At 42.8% G+C, this 16,702-nt stretch overlaps 1 protein-coding gene across 2 annotated transcripts in view; it reads right to left on the bottom strand.

Moving 5' to 3' along the window:
* Positions 1–16,702, bottom strand: part of LOC133555104 (adenylate cyclase type 6-like) — a 172,398-nt gene that overhangs the window by 103,101 nt on the left and 52,595 nt on the right. Inside the window, exons 1-3 of one of the 2 annotated variants that reach the window (XM_061904590.1) lie at positions 15,917–16,248; positions 5,406–5,623; positions 4,391–5,327 (exon numbers count right to left, since the gene is read on the bottom strand). In XM_061904590.1, coding sequence (XP_061760574.1) covers positions 4,391–5,327; positions 5,406–5,425 — 957 coding nt within the window. In that variant the 5' untranslated portion in view covers positions 5,426–5,623; positions 15,917–16,248. Of the gene's footprint in view, positions 1–4,390; positions 5,328–5,405; positions 5,624–15,916; positions 16,249–16,702 lie in introns of those variants that run through there. The other variant, XM_061904589.1, reaches the window with a different exon arrangement.

Genomic DNA, 16,702 nt, shown 5'->3' with positions numbered 1-16,702 from the left:
TATATGTAGAATATATTCATATTATTCATATATTATATATTATGTATATGATATATGTCATATATTATTTATTATTATTATTGTTTATTGTGAGTGAACTGTGGCACAGAATTTCCCCCAGGGATCAATAAAGTACTTTCTATTCTATTAAAATGTTTCACAAATGCGACTGTAAAAATCTAATTTGTTTAGTTCATCAAATGGCACTCCTCAAAATAAGGCATACTGATTCACTGTTGCCATCAAAAAAAAAAACACTGAGACAAAATGTGCCCTGTTTCTTACATCATTTAATTTACTCATCATATATGTGACTTCCTGGAAAATCCTTGTGACTGTACTTAGCAAGTACTATATAGTACATTCTTATGGTTTAAAGGGCACACAATTATATTGTTCTACTTCCATTCTAGATGTGCTCAACAGTTGTTGTAAAGGCAAAACACACAAAGACAAGCAGACAGACACACAGAAACACACTGTGCTCCACACTCCTGACATCAAACTGACAGATTTTAGTGACTGTCTGGTGAACACGGTAGAGCACATAGTAGTCAAAAAGCCAGATAGTTTTTAGCTGCTTGTCACTTCTGAAAGTGTTGAAAAAAGTCTGACACTTCAGGTCAGGAGTCTGTAACAAACTAATGATTTATTATAAATGATGTTATTCTTGAAACAAAAAAATGGTTATAATCTGATAGTTACATTATTAACAAAGTTGCAGCGTTGCCTGATCATTTAAAAAGTAACACAAATCCATCCATCCATCCATTTTCTACCGCTTATTCCCTTTCGGGGCCACGGGGGGCGCTGGTGCTTATCACAGCTACAATCGGGCGGAAGGCGGGGTACACCCTGGACAAGTCGCTACCTCATCGCAGGGCCAACACAGATAGACAGACAACATTCACACTCACATTCACACACTAGGGCCAATTTAGTGTTGCCAATCAACCTATCCCCAGGTGCATGTCTTTGGAAGTGGGAGGAAGCCGGAGTACCTGGAGGGAACCCACGAATTCACGGGGAGAACATGCAAACTCCACACAGAAAGATCTCGAGCCTGGATTTGAACCCAGGACTGCAGGACCTTCGTATTGTGAGGCAGACGCACTAACCCCTCTGCCACCGTGAAGCCCGTAACACAAATCATTGATATAAAATATAAAAGAGAACATTATCCATAGGGATGGGCATTATATCAGTCAATCTATATTTTATATTATTATTGGGGGTGTTCATCTCTACCTGAAATAGTGATCCGATAAAAATCTCAATGCATGGCTTACAATATGTACAGCAATACATTGTGTATAGCTGATTTACTACAACAAAAAACTATTTTTACATGATTACAGAAGCACATATCATTGTTTACATCCAGAGCAGCCATCTTTGAAACAAACTCGGTGCCCTTCCAGTTGAAATTTCAACTCGGAACTCAGAAATTCAGACTTACCAATACAAATGGAACGCACCAAAAGAACAGACACTCTGTAAAAAATGGACCGCCTGAGAGGAAAAGCTCTCAACAGCACCGTTTGTACGCTGAGGAACTTAGAGTGATACGCACTTTCATGTCTCCACACATTCAAAACAGTTTCTAGATTTGTCAACAGTCGCTTTTGATAGAGAAAGTCACTAAGAGGACTTGGAAACATATTATATTTAGCGAGAAAGTCACCAAGTTGACAACACTGCGCTGAGGTGTGTGTGAGAGAAAAAAAAGACGCAAAGACCCGCTTTAGGTTGCTTCTGATTGGTTTACACTGTGCGGTGCCTCCCGTGGTTGGCTAGACCAGTGGTTCTCAACCTTTATTCAGTGATGTACCCCCTGTGAACATTTTTTTAATTCAAGTACCCCCTAATCAGAGCAAAGCATTTTTGGTTGAAAAAAAAGCGATAAAGAAGTAAAATACAGCACTATGTCATCAGTTTCTGATTTATTAAATTGTATAATGGTGTAAAATATTGCTCATTTGTAGTGGTCTTTCTTGAACTATTTGGAAAAAAATATATAAAAATAATTAAAAAGGGGGCTTCACGGTGGCAGAGGGGTTAGTGCGTCTGCCTCACAATACGAAGGTCCTGCAGTCCTGGGTTCAAATCCAGGCTCGGGATCTTTCTGTGTGGAGTTTGCATGTTCTCCCCGTGAATGCGTGGGTTCCCTCCGGGTACTCCGGCTTCCTCCCACTTCCAAAGACATGCACCTGGGGATAGGTTGATTGGCAACACTAAATTGGCCCTAGTGTGTGAATGTGAGTGTGAATGTTGTCTGTCTATCTGTGTTGGCCCTGCGATGAGGTGGCGACTTGTCCAGGGTGTACCCCGCCTTCCGCCCGATTGTAGCTGAGATAGGCGCCAGCGCCCCCCGCGACCCCGAAAGGGAATAAGCGGTAGGAAATGGATGGATGGATGGATGGATAATTAAAAACTTGTTGAATAATAAACAAGTGATTCAATAATAAATAAAGATTTCTACACATAGAAGTAATCATCAACTTAAAGTGCCCTCTTTGGGGATTGTAATAGAGATCCATCTGGATTCATCAACTTCATTCTAAACATTTCTTCACAAAAAAAGAAATCTTTAACATCAATATTTATGGAACATGTCCACAAAAAAATCTAGCTGTCATCACTGAATATTGCATTGTTGCATTTCTTTTCACAGTTTATGAACTTACATTCATATTTTCTTGAAGTATTACTCAATAAATATATTTATAAAGGATTTTTGAATTGTAGTTTTTTTTAGAGTATTTAAAAAAAAATCTCACGTACCCCTTGGCATACTTTCAAGTACCCCCAGGGCTACGCGTGCCCCCATTTGAGAACCACTGGGCTAGTTGTAGGCACAATTTATGGTTTGGTCTGTCCTTGGTTGTTTCGGTATGTCAATCAGAATTACTGTCTGCCATGTTGCTCTGTTGATGTCAGACACAAGCAACAGCGCTGGTATTACGTCATCATAGAAGTCTCGCAAGATTACAGTGGCCATATTTTGTAACATATCTACAATCAACCGATTCGTGACTTTCAAAGACAGACATCGAGCAAACCATAGTACATATGGATCGATCCAGAGGCTCGCCAAACGATGTATTCATATCTCTAAAGTACCGGGTTATACAGAGTACACTGATGGTTGTGATATAAACAACTTTAACACTTACTAATATGCGCCACGCTGTGAAGCCACACCCAACAAGATTAACAAACACATTTCGGGAGAACATCCTCACAGTAACACAACATAAACGCAACACGACAAATACCCATAATCCTTTGTATCCGTGGCAAATCCTGAATATATTTTACACCCCCGCGCTCCTAACCCCGCCCACCTTACCGACGCACGGGGGGCGTGGGGGGGATGGGGGGTTTGCTGCTAGCGGGGTGTATAAAATAGTCAGGAATTGTCATGAATACTAAGGATTATGGGTATTTCTTGTGTTGCGTTTATGTTGTGTTACTGTGAGGATGTTCTCCCGAAATGTGTTTGTCGTTCTTAATTGCTGTGACTTCACAGCGTGGCACATATTACTAAGAGTGTTAAAATTGTTTATATCACAACCATTAGTGTACTCTGTGTCACCCAGTATGCCTTGCAGTTGTGTGCGTGTTGCTGCGGAAGCCACACACAACATGATGCTAGACTGACAAGCAGATCGTACATGTTGTAGTAGGCGACAAAGCCAATGGCTTCATAGCACGCCCTAATACTCATTATCTGGGTGACTACCACAGTCATTCAGGAGAATAATAGCGTCTCTTATTGTCTTCTTCGCTTTGTGACACGGGTCTTAAATGGCACTTTGAATGGCAAAGGATACCGATCACAGAACCATCCATATCAAATATTTCCGGGATGGTTCAACCGCCACCCGCCCGTATCTAATTAAAATCTATTTTTTCGTCATGTCAACCGCCTGACCCGCGGTTTATCCGCGGATGAGACCGCAAACCGTGCATCTCTAGAGGTCAACGTCCCAAATACTGTATGACACATCATGTTCTCCTTTAGGCTACAAATGACTTGAGACTGCTTCAACAGTGCCTCTGCTGGTTGCAGCTAAATAGTGCACCACATTTAGCCTCAAATGATTCAAGATAATATATCTTTAACAAACAATTTTCCGCAATCCCAACTTTTTTTCACTCCAGTCTGCTCTGAGGTATCACTTCAAAATGTACTCCTGGATTTGACTAAATCAGGACTATATAAGAACTCATTAAACATCTATACCCAAGGCAAAATACCTGAAAGGCTTTCCAAATACGGAACTGATATTGTACTTTCCAATCTGTTTACTATTTCTGTCAGTTCAAGTTAACCTTGCTGAGCAAAGTGTGCAGAGTAAGCAGCCAGTGGTTAAGCTTCTCTTACCTGTTTCCAAAGGAACTCGTCCTCCTGGTTGATCTGCCAGGTGGTGACCACGTGTATGATGGACAGCACTGCTCCGCTTAACACGGCCGCCCTCATCCTTACGGGCAGGAGGGTGTAGATGATGTATATGAAAAACACGGACCACCAGATGCCCTCCGAAGCGCTCCGAGGAGCCACCATGAGCACCCCGAACACTTGGACTGACAGCAAAACACCGATGACCAGGTAGCTGACCATCCACATGTAGTCCTGATGGAAGCCGTTGCGGTTGCAGACTACCATAAGAGCCATGAAGAGCGCCATTGCCACCGATAATGCAGATGAATAGGCCACGTGAGGGGGGGCGTGGACACAGTGGAAGGTCAACATGATGCCGCACACAATCACAAGTACCCCCATCAGCATGGTCAAGGAGCTCTGGTTGAGCCTGAAAAAGTATCGCTGGTATAGGCGCTCCAGCTTGCGGGACTGGAACTTTTTCGATTGGAATACCCGCACCACCCTGAGCCAGCAATCCGCAGCGGTCACCACCCCGCCACCGTTGGTGCTGTTTTCGCCCATGTCGCCATTTCCACCGTTACACCCACCTTTTCTGCCCTTCAACTCCCCGTCCTCAAAGTCCAAGTCCACTGATTTCAGCCCCACCCCTTCCCTGTGAGGCCCGGATCTTTTGCCGTAGTGGTCCTCCTGCCAGCCGCATCGGGCACCAAAGTTACTCCCACCTCCCATGGCCCCTGCCACGACTCCACGGTGGTGCTGGTGGAGGGGGGCTCCAGATGGGGGGTCCATGGCATCTGGGTCCCGCAGGCAGCTCATGTAACGTGGGTTGCACAAAGATGAGCCTCCCCTCCGTTTGGACTTCTTGCCATTGCGTTCCCCCCACGCAGTCTTACGGTCATCCACTCTGGCGACTAGGAAACCACTGAACCAGGACATTCTGTGTTAACACAGGCACACAAGCAGGTCACACACATATCTATGAAATACAGTCTTCCCAGATCAGTTCTGTATGTACCTGTTGGGGTTCTGGTACATGTCCCCGCCCTTTCCCTTGCAGCTGGCTCACTCATTTATCAACTTGGACAAAGTTTTGAAAGAGCGAGGGGTTTCTTGGTAGCCACACCGCAGGGGGGTGACTGGATGGAGTCAAAATCCTGTGTCAAGTCAATGTGCAAAAGCTTCTGAGACGGCAGGTCTCTTCTGTCAGGCTCGTCGCCGCCGATTTTGCTGGGTCTAGATGAAAAAGTCACACAAACAAGAAAAGATGGACACTTTAACACTTTCAATTGTGCCCTATTATACAAAATTTATGTTTAACTGATGTTATAACATGAGTACAGTGGGGCAAAAAAGTATTTAGTCAGCCACCGATTGTGCAAGTTCTTCCACTTAAAATGATGACAGAGGTCTGTAATTTTCATCATAGGTACACTTCAACTGTGAGAGACAGAATGTGAAAAAAAAAATCCAGGAATTCCCATTGTAGGAATTTTAAATAATTTATTTGTAAATTATGGTGGAAAATAAGTATTTGGTCAACCATTCAAAGCTCTCACTGATGGAAGGAGGGTTTGGCTCAAAATCTCACGATACATGGCCCCATTCATTCTTTCCTTAACACGGATCAATCGTCCTGTCCCCTTAGCAGAAAAACAGCCCCAAAGCATGATGTTTCCACCCCCATGCTTCACAGTAGGTGTGGTGTTCTTGGGCTGCAACTCAGTATTCTTCTTCCTCCAAACACGACGAGTTGAGTTTACACCAAAATGGATACATGGATGATACAGCAGAGGATTGGGAGAATGTCATGTGGTCAGATGAAACCGAAATAGAACTTTTTGGTATAAACTCAACTTGTCGTGTTTGGAGGAAGAAGAATACTGAGTTGCATCCCAAGAACACCATACCTACTGTGAAGCATGGGGGTGGAAACATCATGCCTTGGGGCTGTTTTTCTGCTAAGGGGACAGGACGATTGATCCGTGTAAAGGAAAGAATGAATGGGGCCATGTATCGTGAGATTTTGAGACAAAACCTCCTTCCGTCAGTGAGAGCTTTGAATGGTTGACCAAATACTTATTTTCAACCTTAAATACAAATAAATTCTTTAAAATTCCTACAAAGTGAATTCCTAGATTTTTTTTTCACATTCTGTCTCTCACAGTTGAAGTGTACCTATGATGAAAATTACAGACCTCTGTCATCATTTTAAGTAGAGGAACTTGCGCAATCGGTGGGAGACTAAATACTTTTTTGCCCCACTGTATGTTTCTCCCACTTTTCTGTTCCACTTTTTAAAAAAAATTGTCTACATTTAAAACATTTCTTTGTGGGCTGCATTACATGTAATGTCTGTGCTTTTGGTTAAAAAAAAAAAAAAATGACAGATTGTTTTCCAGACGATCTTCAAGATGATTTCTGACTGTGTCTTTAGAATGCGCCGTTTTTTGAGCGGTCTTAAATTACGTGTTACAGCCCTCCTCCAGCCCAAGCCCCCTTTGACAATGTCTTACCCTGTCAGCCATGTTGTAGTTTTTAGTGTTTCCACATGGATTTTCCTGACAGACATAAGTTAAAACTATACGTTATGTTTTATTAGAAACGGCAACAGGATTTTAGCATGCGTGTGCATGTACGAACTAGTCTGCCCCACAAAAAGAAAAAGAAGGAACTTACTGACTACAACTTTAGACGACCACTGGCGGACTCAAATTTGGGTACATCTGATTAGTTAGTTCAGTTCATCGATTTTTATAGCACATTTAAAAAAATACACCAGTTGGCCAAAGTGCCGATGAGGTGTTCAGGGCACGTCCAACCGGTAGGGGGCCACGGGGAAGACCCAGGACACGCTGGAAGACTACGTCTCCCAGCTGGCCTGGGAAGAACTAGAAGAAGTGGTTGGAGAGAGGAAAGTCTGGCCTTCCCTGCTTAGGCTGCCGCCCCCGCGACCCGACCTCGGATAAGCGGAAGAAGATGGATGGATGGCCAAAGTGCTGTACAGAATTTTACAAAAATAGTGCCACAGTGTCACATTTACATTGTAAGACAAAAGGATGAGAACAATAGAAAATACACCTCAACAAAAGTGCAGAATATATCACCTTAAAAAAACTAAAATGTGATTAAAAATAAATATCCATCCATCCATCCATCTTCTTCCGCTTATCCGAGGTCGGGTCGCGGGGGCAGCAGCCTAAGCAGGGAAGCCCAGACTTCCCTCTCCCCAGCCACTTCGTCCAGCTCTTCCCGGGGGATCCCGAGGCGTTCCCAGGCCAGCCGGGAGACATAGTCTTCCCAACGTGTCCTGGGTCTTCCCCGTGGCCTCCTACCGGTTGGACGTGCCCTAAACACCTCCCTCGGGAGGCGTTCGGGTGGCATCCTGACCAGATGCCCAAACCACCTCATCTGGCTCCTCTCGATGTGGAGGAGCAGCGGCTTTACTTTGAGTTCCTCCCGGATGGCAGAGCTTCTCACCCTATCTCTAAGGGAGAGCCCCGCCACACGGCGGCGGAAACTCATTTCGGCCGCTTGTACCCATGATCTTATCCTTTCGGTCATGACCCAAAGCTCATGACCATAGGTGAGGATGGGAACGTAGATCGACCGGTAAATTGAGAGCTTTGCCTTCCGGCTCAGCTCCTTCTTCACCACAACGGATAAATAAATAAATAAATACACAAAAATGTATAAAGCAAGAAATAACACGACCAGGATATCCTGCCTAACCGGATTTGACACCAGGCAATAAAAATATTTTTGTAGCCTAGATTTAAATTGGCTCAGAGACTGGGAGGATCTAGTAGATATTGTAAGGGTGTTCCACAGTCTAGGTAGGCACTTTCGCTGAAAAGGCTCTAACTCCTCTGATTCTGAGCTTAGTTTTAGGGACAGCCAGGAGGAGCTGGTCTGAAGACCTCAGGGTCCTGCTGGGAGAATCATGCTGTAGCCGCTCCATAAAATAGGGCGGGGCAACTTTGTGCAAGCATTTAAAAACAATAAGGTAACATTTTCAAATGAACTATAAAAGTAACCGGGAGCCAATGAAGAGAGGCCAGTTCAGGAGTGATGTGCTCCCTTTGCTTAGCTTTGTTTAAAAGACAAGCAGCAGCATTCTGCATGCGCTGCAGCCACTGGAGAGAGCCCTGATCCAGGCCTGCATACAAAAATGACAGTAATCCAGGTGTGACGTCACAGATGACTGCAGCAATTTTGACAGTGTTGAATCAACACCTAGGGATTTATTTTCTAAACTTTTGTGTGGTCCTTTTAGGTCCACACCAAATTGTGTCAAATAACACGTTTAAAAGTGTAAAGGGTGAACACTAGTGTAAGTGATGGTAACAACACCATGAATCGTTAAAATGAAACACCAGTTTTGTGATATTTATGGTGTGCAGTGTGAAAAGAACAACACGTGTAGTGTATTTGATAACACCTCATAGAGTTATGGTAAATGGGTTACACTTGTATAGCGCTTTTCTACCTTCAAGGTACTCAAAGGGCTTTGACACTTTTTCCACATTCACACATTCGCACACACATTCACACACTGAGGCACGCCAGCTGCAATGCAAGGCCCTAACCAAGATCCATCAGGAACAAGGCTGAAGTGTCTTGCTCAAGGACACAAGAGACGTGAGTAAGATGGCAGAGGCCAGGGATCGAACCAGGAACCCTCAAGTTGCTGGAATGGCCACTCAACCAACCAAGCATGCCGTCCCGAGTTGAAATAACTAATTCATAATTTCACACAACACTAAAAGTTAAAATGTAAACAAAACAAAAACAAAAAAATATATATATGTATGTGTGGGAAAAATCACAGGACTACTTCATCTCAACAGAACTGTTTCATGAGGGGTTCCTTCAATCTTCAGGAGATTTAAAAAAAAAATTTTTTAAAATCGCCTGACGATTGAGGGAACCCCTCATGAAACAGTTCTGTAGAGATGAAGTAGTCTTGTGATTTTTCCCACACATGCATATTGCACTCTACCACGGTATTGAGCACAATTCTCCGGATAATCCAATTAAGACATACATATATATATATATATATATATATATATATATATATATATATATATATATATATATATATATATGGATGTCCACTAACTTTTTGCAACTCAACGCCAAAAAAACGGAAATGCTGATTATCGGTCCTGCTAGATACCAACCTCTATTTAATAATACAACTTTAACATTTGACAACCAAACAATTAAACAAGGCGACTCGGTAAAGAATCTGGGTATTATCTTCGACCCAACTCTCTCCTTTGAGTCACACATTAAAAGCGTTACTAAAACGGCCTTCTTTCATCTTCGTAATATTGCTCAAATTCGCTCCATGTTGTCCACTAATGACGCCGAGATCATTATCAATCAATCAATCAATGTTTACTTATATAGCCCTAAATCACTAGTGTCTCAAAGGGCTGCACAAACCACTACGACATCCTCGGTAGGCCCCACATAAGGGCAAGGAAAACTCACACCCAGTGGGACATCGGTGACAATAATGACCCAGTGGGACGTCGGTGACAATGATGACTATGAGAACCTTGGAGAGGAGGAAAGCAATGGATGTCGAGCGGGTCTAACATGATACTGTGAAAGTTCAATCCATAATGGATCCAACACAGTCGCGAGAGTCCAGTCCAAAGTGGATCCAACACAGCATTATCCATGCGTTTGTTACGTCTCGTCTCGATTACTGTGACGTATTATTTTCGGGTCTCCCCATGTCAAGCATTAAAAGATTACAGTTGGTACAAAATGCTGCTGCTAGACTTTTGACAAGAACAAGAAAGTTTGATCATATTACGCCTGTACTGGCTCACCTGCACTGGCTTCCTGTGCACTTAAGATGTGACTTTAAGGTTTTACTACTTACGTATAAAATACTACACGGTCTAGCTCCATCCTATCTTGCCGATAGTATTGTACCATATGTCCCGGCAAGAAATCTGTGTTCAAAAGACTCCGGTTTATTAGTGATTCCTAAAGCCCCAAAAAGAGTCTGCGGGCTATAGAGCGTTTTCCGTTCGGGCTCCAGTACTCTGGAATGCCCTCCCGGTAACAGTTCGAGATGCTACATCAGTAGAAGCATTTAAGTCTCACCTTAAAACTCATTTGTATAATCTAGCCTTTAAATAGACCTCCTTTTTATACCAGTTGATCTGCCGCTTCTTTTCTTTTTCTCCTCTGTCCCCCCCTCCCTTGTGGAGGGGGTCCGGTCCGATGACCATGGATGAAACACTGGCTGTCCAGAGTCAGGACCCAGGATGGACCGCTCGCCTGTGTAACGGTTGGGGACATCTCTGCGCTGCTGATCCGCCTCCGCTTGGGATGGTTTCCTGCTGGCTCCACTTTGGACGGGACTCTTGCTACTATATTAGATCCACTTTGGACTGGACTCTCACGGTTTTGTTAGATCCACTATGGATTGGACTTTCACAATATCATGGTAGACCCGCTCGACATCTATTGCTATTGGTCCCCTGGGGGGGTTGCCCACATATGCGGTCCTCTCCAAGGTTTCTCATAGTCATCATTGTCACTGTCACCGACGTCCCACTGGTGTGAGTTTTCCTTGCCCTTATGTGGGCCTTACCGAGGATGTCGTTGTGGTTTGTGCAGCCCTTTGAGACACTGGTGATTTAGGGCTATATAAATAAACATTGATTGATTGATCAATTGATGGATATACAGTGGGGCAAAAAAGTATTTAGTCAGCCAACGATTGTGCAAGTTCTCCCACTTAAAATGATGACAAAGGTCTGTAATTTTCATCATAGGTACACTTCAACTGTGAGAGACAGAATGTGAAAAAAAATCCATGAATTCACATTGTAGGAATTTTAAAGAATTTATTTGTAAATTATGGTGGAAAATAAGTATTTGGTCAACCATTCAAAGCTCTCACTGATGGAAGGAGGTTTTGGCTCAAAATCTCACAATACATGGCCCCATTCATTCTTTCCTTAACACGGATCAATCGTCCAGTCCCCATAGCAGAAAAACAGTCCCAAAGCATGATGTTTCCACCCCCATGCGTCACAGTAGGTCTGGTGTTCTTGGGATGCAACTCAGTATTCTTTTTCCTCCAAATACGACGTGTTTAGTTTATACCAAAAAGTTATATTTTTGTTTCATCTGACCACATGACATTCTCCCAATCCTCTGCTGTATCCTCCATGTATCCATTTTGGTATAAACTCAACTCCTCGTGTTTGGAGGAAGAAGAATACTGTGTTGCATCCCAAGAACACCATACCTACTGTGAAACAACATTCTCTGGAGCCTTATATAAAAAAGGGAACTTTGAGATTGGTCTAAAAATTTATAAAATATTGGGGTCAAGGTTATTCTTTTTGATAAGTGGTTGGACCACAGCGTGTGTCAAGGAGGTTGGAAAATATCCACATATCAGGAAATAATTTACATGAGATGGCGACTTGTCCAGGGTGTACGCCGCCTTCCACCGGAATGCAGCTGAGATATGCTCCAGCAACCCCCGAATGGGACAAGTGGTAGAAAATGGATGGATGGATGGACAATACAAGGCTCAATCAAGGTAAAAACATTTTTAAAAGGCCGACATGGGATAATGTCCAGTGGGCATGCAGGAGGTTTTACCGGTTAAACTATATTTGTAAAGTCGAGGAGGGACTCTAGCTGAAAACCCTCCAAGGGAGTAAGACATGTTTCCACTGAGACTACACTAGCAGGAAGGTCCACTCTAATCAAAGATATTTTTATCCGTCAAAAATGTCGAAAAATTGTTCGCAGAAAGTAGAAGGCACCACCCTGTTGGAGTTCAGTGGATAAATAAAGTAGTCCAAAGTGTTCAATAGCACCTGTGGTTTGTGGCTATTCTTAGACACAAGATTAGAAAGGTAAGTGCTTTTTGCTGCTCTGACTGCCCTTTCATATTCTACAAGACTGTTTCTTAAAGGCCTACTGAAACCCACTACTACCGACCATGCAGTCTGATAGTTTATATATCAATGATGAAATATTAACATTGCAACACATGCCAATACGGCTGGTTTAGTTTACTAAATTACAATTCATTTTAAATTTCCCGCGAAGTTTCTTGTTGAAAACGTCGCGGAATGATGTGCGTGTGACGTCACGGACTATCAGGAAGTATTAGTGCAGCTTTATTTGTGGCTAAAAGTCGTCTCTTTTCATCGCGCTATTAAACAGTATTCTGGACATCTGTGTTGCTGAATCTTTTGCAATTGGTTCAGTTAATATTGGAGAAGTCAAAGTAGAAAGATGGAGTTGGGAAGCTTTAGCCTTTAGCCACACAAACACACAGTGATTCCTTGTTTAAAATTCACGGAGGTGAAGCTTTACTATGGATCAGAGCGATCAAGCGAACATGGATCACAACTACATGTCAACCGGCAGGTTTCGGTGAGAAAATTGTGGTAAAAAGTCGCCTCTTACCGGATATCAGCTGATCTTGCGCCGTCCATGCAGCTGCCGTCGACTTCCCTCAGAGACTGGCGTCAAGACACCCGTGGACACACCCCTCCGACTATCAGGTACTATTTAACTCACTAAAACACTAGCAACACAATAGAAAGATAAGGGATTTCCCAGAATTATCCTAGTAAATGTGTCTAAAAACACCGGAATCCGTCCCAATGCAATCGCCTTTTTTTTACTTTATTTATTTTTTTTTTAGTCCTTCGCTATCAATATCATCATCCAGAAATCTTTCATCCTCGCTCAAATTAATGGGGAAATTGTCGTTTTCTTGGTCCGAACAGGTCTTGCTGCTGGAGGCTCCCATTAAAAACAATGTGAGGACGTGAGGAGCCCTCACCCTTGTGACGTCATCGTCTGCGACTTCCGGTAAAGGCAAGGCTTTTTTTATCTGCACCAAAATTTGTGAACTTTATCTTCGATGTTCTCTACTAAATCCTTTCAGCAAAAATATGGCAATATCGCGAAATGATCAAGTATGACACATAGAATGGACCTGCTATGCCCGTTTAAATAAGAAAATCTCATTTCAGTAGGACTTTAATATTTGTAGAGAGACTCAAAGGTCGTCTTTTTTTCCACTTCCGCTCAGCGCGTCTACAAGCACGTCTGAGCTGGCGGGTGGTCTCGGTCAGCCGCGCTGCGTCATTGGCTTAGTGCGTGTCTGTTTGAATGGGGCCACTGCGTCCATGACCTCCGTGCAGTTGTTATTATAATAAGCGAGCAGTTCATCTGGGGTTGAGTTAAGCAAATCACAATGAGATAAGATCCCAGATGAGGCGATGGATTCAGAAAAGGATGATGCAGTTTGCAGGTTAATTGTGCTGTATCCGGCACTCCAAGACGCACGGCGTAGCCTGGCTTTGTAACGCAAAACAATACAGCAAAGTGATCGGAGAAATGTTTTTCAACTATTTCAACTTCAGACTAGGGTGTTACAGTATACCGATACTAATAAAGTATTGCGGTACTAATCAATTGAATTTGGTTCTATACCACTACCCTCATCTGAATGTCGCTGTGTGGCGGGGACTACAGAGCCGATGCGCATGTTGTGTATCAAAACACACACACACAAAGTGCAATAAAAGCAGTAACATCGTGGTGGGGAAGAATTGCAAAAAACAACAATTTTACTGGTTAATAAAGAGGGTGCGTGCGTGAAGCGCAATATGGAGGTATTTGGGTTTCAAAACTAACAATAAAGGTGACGCTTTAAAGGCCTACTGAAATTATATTTTCTTATTTAAACGGGGATAGCAGGTCCATTCTATGTGTCATACTTGATCATTTCGCGATATTGCCATATTTTTGCTGAAAGGATTTAGTAGAGAACATCCACGATAAAGTTCGCAACTTTCGGTGTTAACAGAAAAGCCCTGCCTCTACCGGAAGTCGCAGACGATGACGTCACACGTCTGGGGGCTCCTCACATATTCACATTGATTTTAATGGGAGCCTCCAACAAAAAGAGCTATTCGGACCGAGAAAACGACAACTTCCCCCATTAATTTGAGCGAGGATGAAAGACTCGTGTTTGAGGATATTGATAGCGACGGACTAGAAAAAAAAAAAGATTAAAAAAAAAAAAAGAGTTAAATAAAAAACGCGATTGCATTGGGACAGATTCCGATGTTTTTGGAGACATTTACTAGGATAATTCAGGGAAATCCCTTATCTCTCTATTGTGTTGCTAGTGTTTTAGTGAGTTAAATAGTGCCTGATAGTCAGAAGGGTGTCTCCACGGGTGTGTTGACGCGCAGTGTCTCAGGGAAGTCGACAGCAGCTATGGACGGCACAAGCTCAGCTTCTCTCCGGTAAGAACTGACTTTTTGACCACAATTTTCTCTACAAAACCTGCTGCTTGACATTTGGTCGGGATCCATGTTGGCTTGACCGCGCTCTGATCCATAGGAAAGTTTCACCTCCAGGAATTTTAAACAAGGAATCATGGTGTGTTTGTGTGGTTAAAGGCTAAAGCTTCCCAACTCCATCTTTCTACTGTGACTTCTCCAATATTAATTGAACAAATTGCAAAAGATTCAGCAACACAGATGTCCAAAATACTGTATAATTATGCCGTTAAAGCAGACGACATTTAGCTGTGTGTGTGCGCAGCGCTCATATTTCCTTAAAACCCGTGACGTCTTGCGTACACGTCATCATTACACGGCGTTTTCAAGACGAAACACCCGGGAAATGTAAAATTGTAATTTAGTAAACTAAAAAGGCCGTATTGGTATGTGTTACAATGTTAATATTTCATCATTGATATATAAACTATCAGACTGCGTGGTGGGTAGTAGTGGGTTTCAGTAGGCCTTTAAACAGCTGCAAGTGCTGTTTTACATCTTTCCTGCTTGTCGGTTCCCACAATGTGGTCAAAGAGCGAAGGGCAGACGTTCCCCTCCAGGGCAAATGTTTTTGTCGGAAGTAACATCCTTCACTTTACCCGGCAATGGGTCTGTAAAGATCCGCTCTTTGGTCGGAATGACGAGGCCGTCGACTAGTTACAACTTGGTCACTTTATTTATAATTTCCACAAGCACAACCGGACATACACCATGCTATTAAAGGCCTACTGAAACCCACTACTACCCACCATGCAGTCTGATAGTTTATATATCAATGATGAAATATTAACATTGCAACATGCGCCAATACGGCCTTTTTAGTATACTAAATTGCAATTTTCAATTTCCCGCGAGTTTCTTCTTGAAAACGTTGCGGAATGATGATGCGTACGCGTGACGTCACAGACTGTAAGGAAATATTAGCGCTGCACCAAACACAGCTAAAAGTCGTCTCTGTTCATGGCGTAATTACACAGTATTTTGGACATCTGTGTTGCTGAATTTTCTGCAATTTGTTGATTTTATAATGGAGACTATAAAGAACAAGGCTGTTGGTGGAAAGCGGTGTATTGCAGCTATCTTTAGCACCGAGACACAGCCGGCGAACATGTTTTCTCTACGTCAACCAGCATATTTTTGGATGCGGAAATTGTGATATATATCTTACCGGAGACATCAATGGATTATTCGTCGTCCTGCAGCAGCTGCCATTTTAAAAAAGGCAGCTGTGAGCTTGGCTCCTCGGCTTCTCTCTGAGACACTTCGTGTTCACCGCAGCCATCCGACCTCGAGGTATGCCTTTACAATCTTTAAAATCTCACTAAAACACTATTAAAACAATAAGCAGATAAGGGATCTTCCAGAATTATCTTAGTAAATGTGTCTAACTACATCTGAATCACTCACAATGCAATCACCTTTTTTTGTTTTTTTTACTTTATTTATTTTTTTCTAGTCCTTCGCTATTAATATCCTCGGCCACGAATCTTTCATACTCGCTCAAATTAATGGGGAAATTGTCGTTTTCTCGGTCCGAATAGGTCTTCCTGTTGGAGGCTCCCATTATAAACAATGTGAGGATGTGAGGAGCCCTCACACAGGTGACGTCATCGTCCGCAACTTCCGGTACAGGCAAGGCTTTTTTATTAGCGACCAAAAGTTGCGAACTTTATCGTGGATGTTCTCTACTAAATCCTTTCAGCAAAAATATGGCAATATCTCGAAATGATCAAGTATGACACATAGAATGGACATGCTATCCCCGTTTAAATAAGAAAATCTCATTTCAGTAGGCCTTTAACACTCTTGCACATGCTACCGCTACCTCTCCTTACTTGCTCATGTCACTCACCCCACATACTGCCATTTAAAGGAACACACACACATATGGAACTCTCACAACAGCTGCTTTAAAAAACGCCTCCCCTAATGTTGCGATTAGTATTGCAACCTT

This window comes from Nerophis ophidion, linkage group LG06, assembly GCF_033978795.1.
Source record: "Nerophis ophidion isolate RoL-2023_Sa linkage group LG06, RoL_Noph_v1.0, whole genome shotgun sequence".
NCBI lineage: Eukaryota > Metazoa > Chordata > Actinopteri > Syngnathiformes > Syngnathidae > Nerophis > Nerophis ophidion.
The sequence above is the reverse complement of the archived record's forward strand: the minus strand, read 5'-3'. Positions and strand labels throughout refer to the sequence as shown.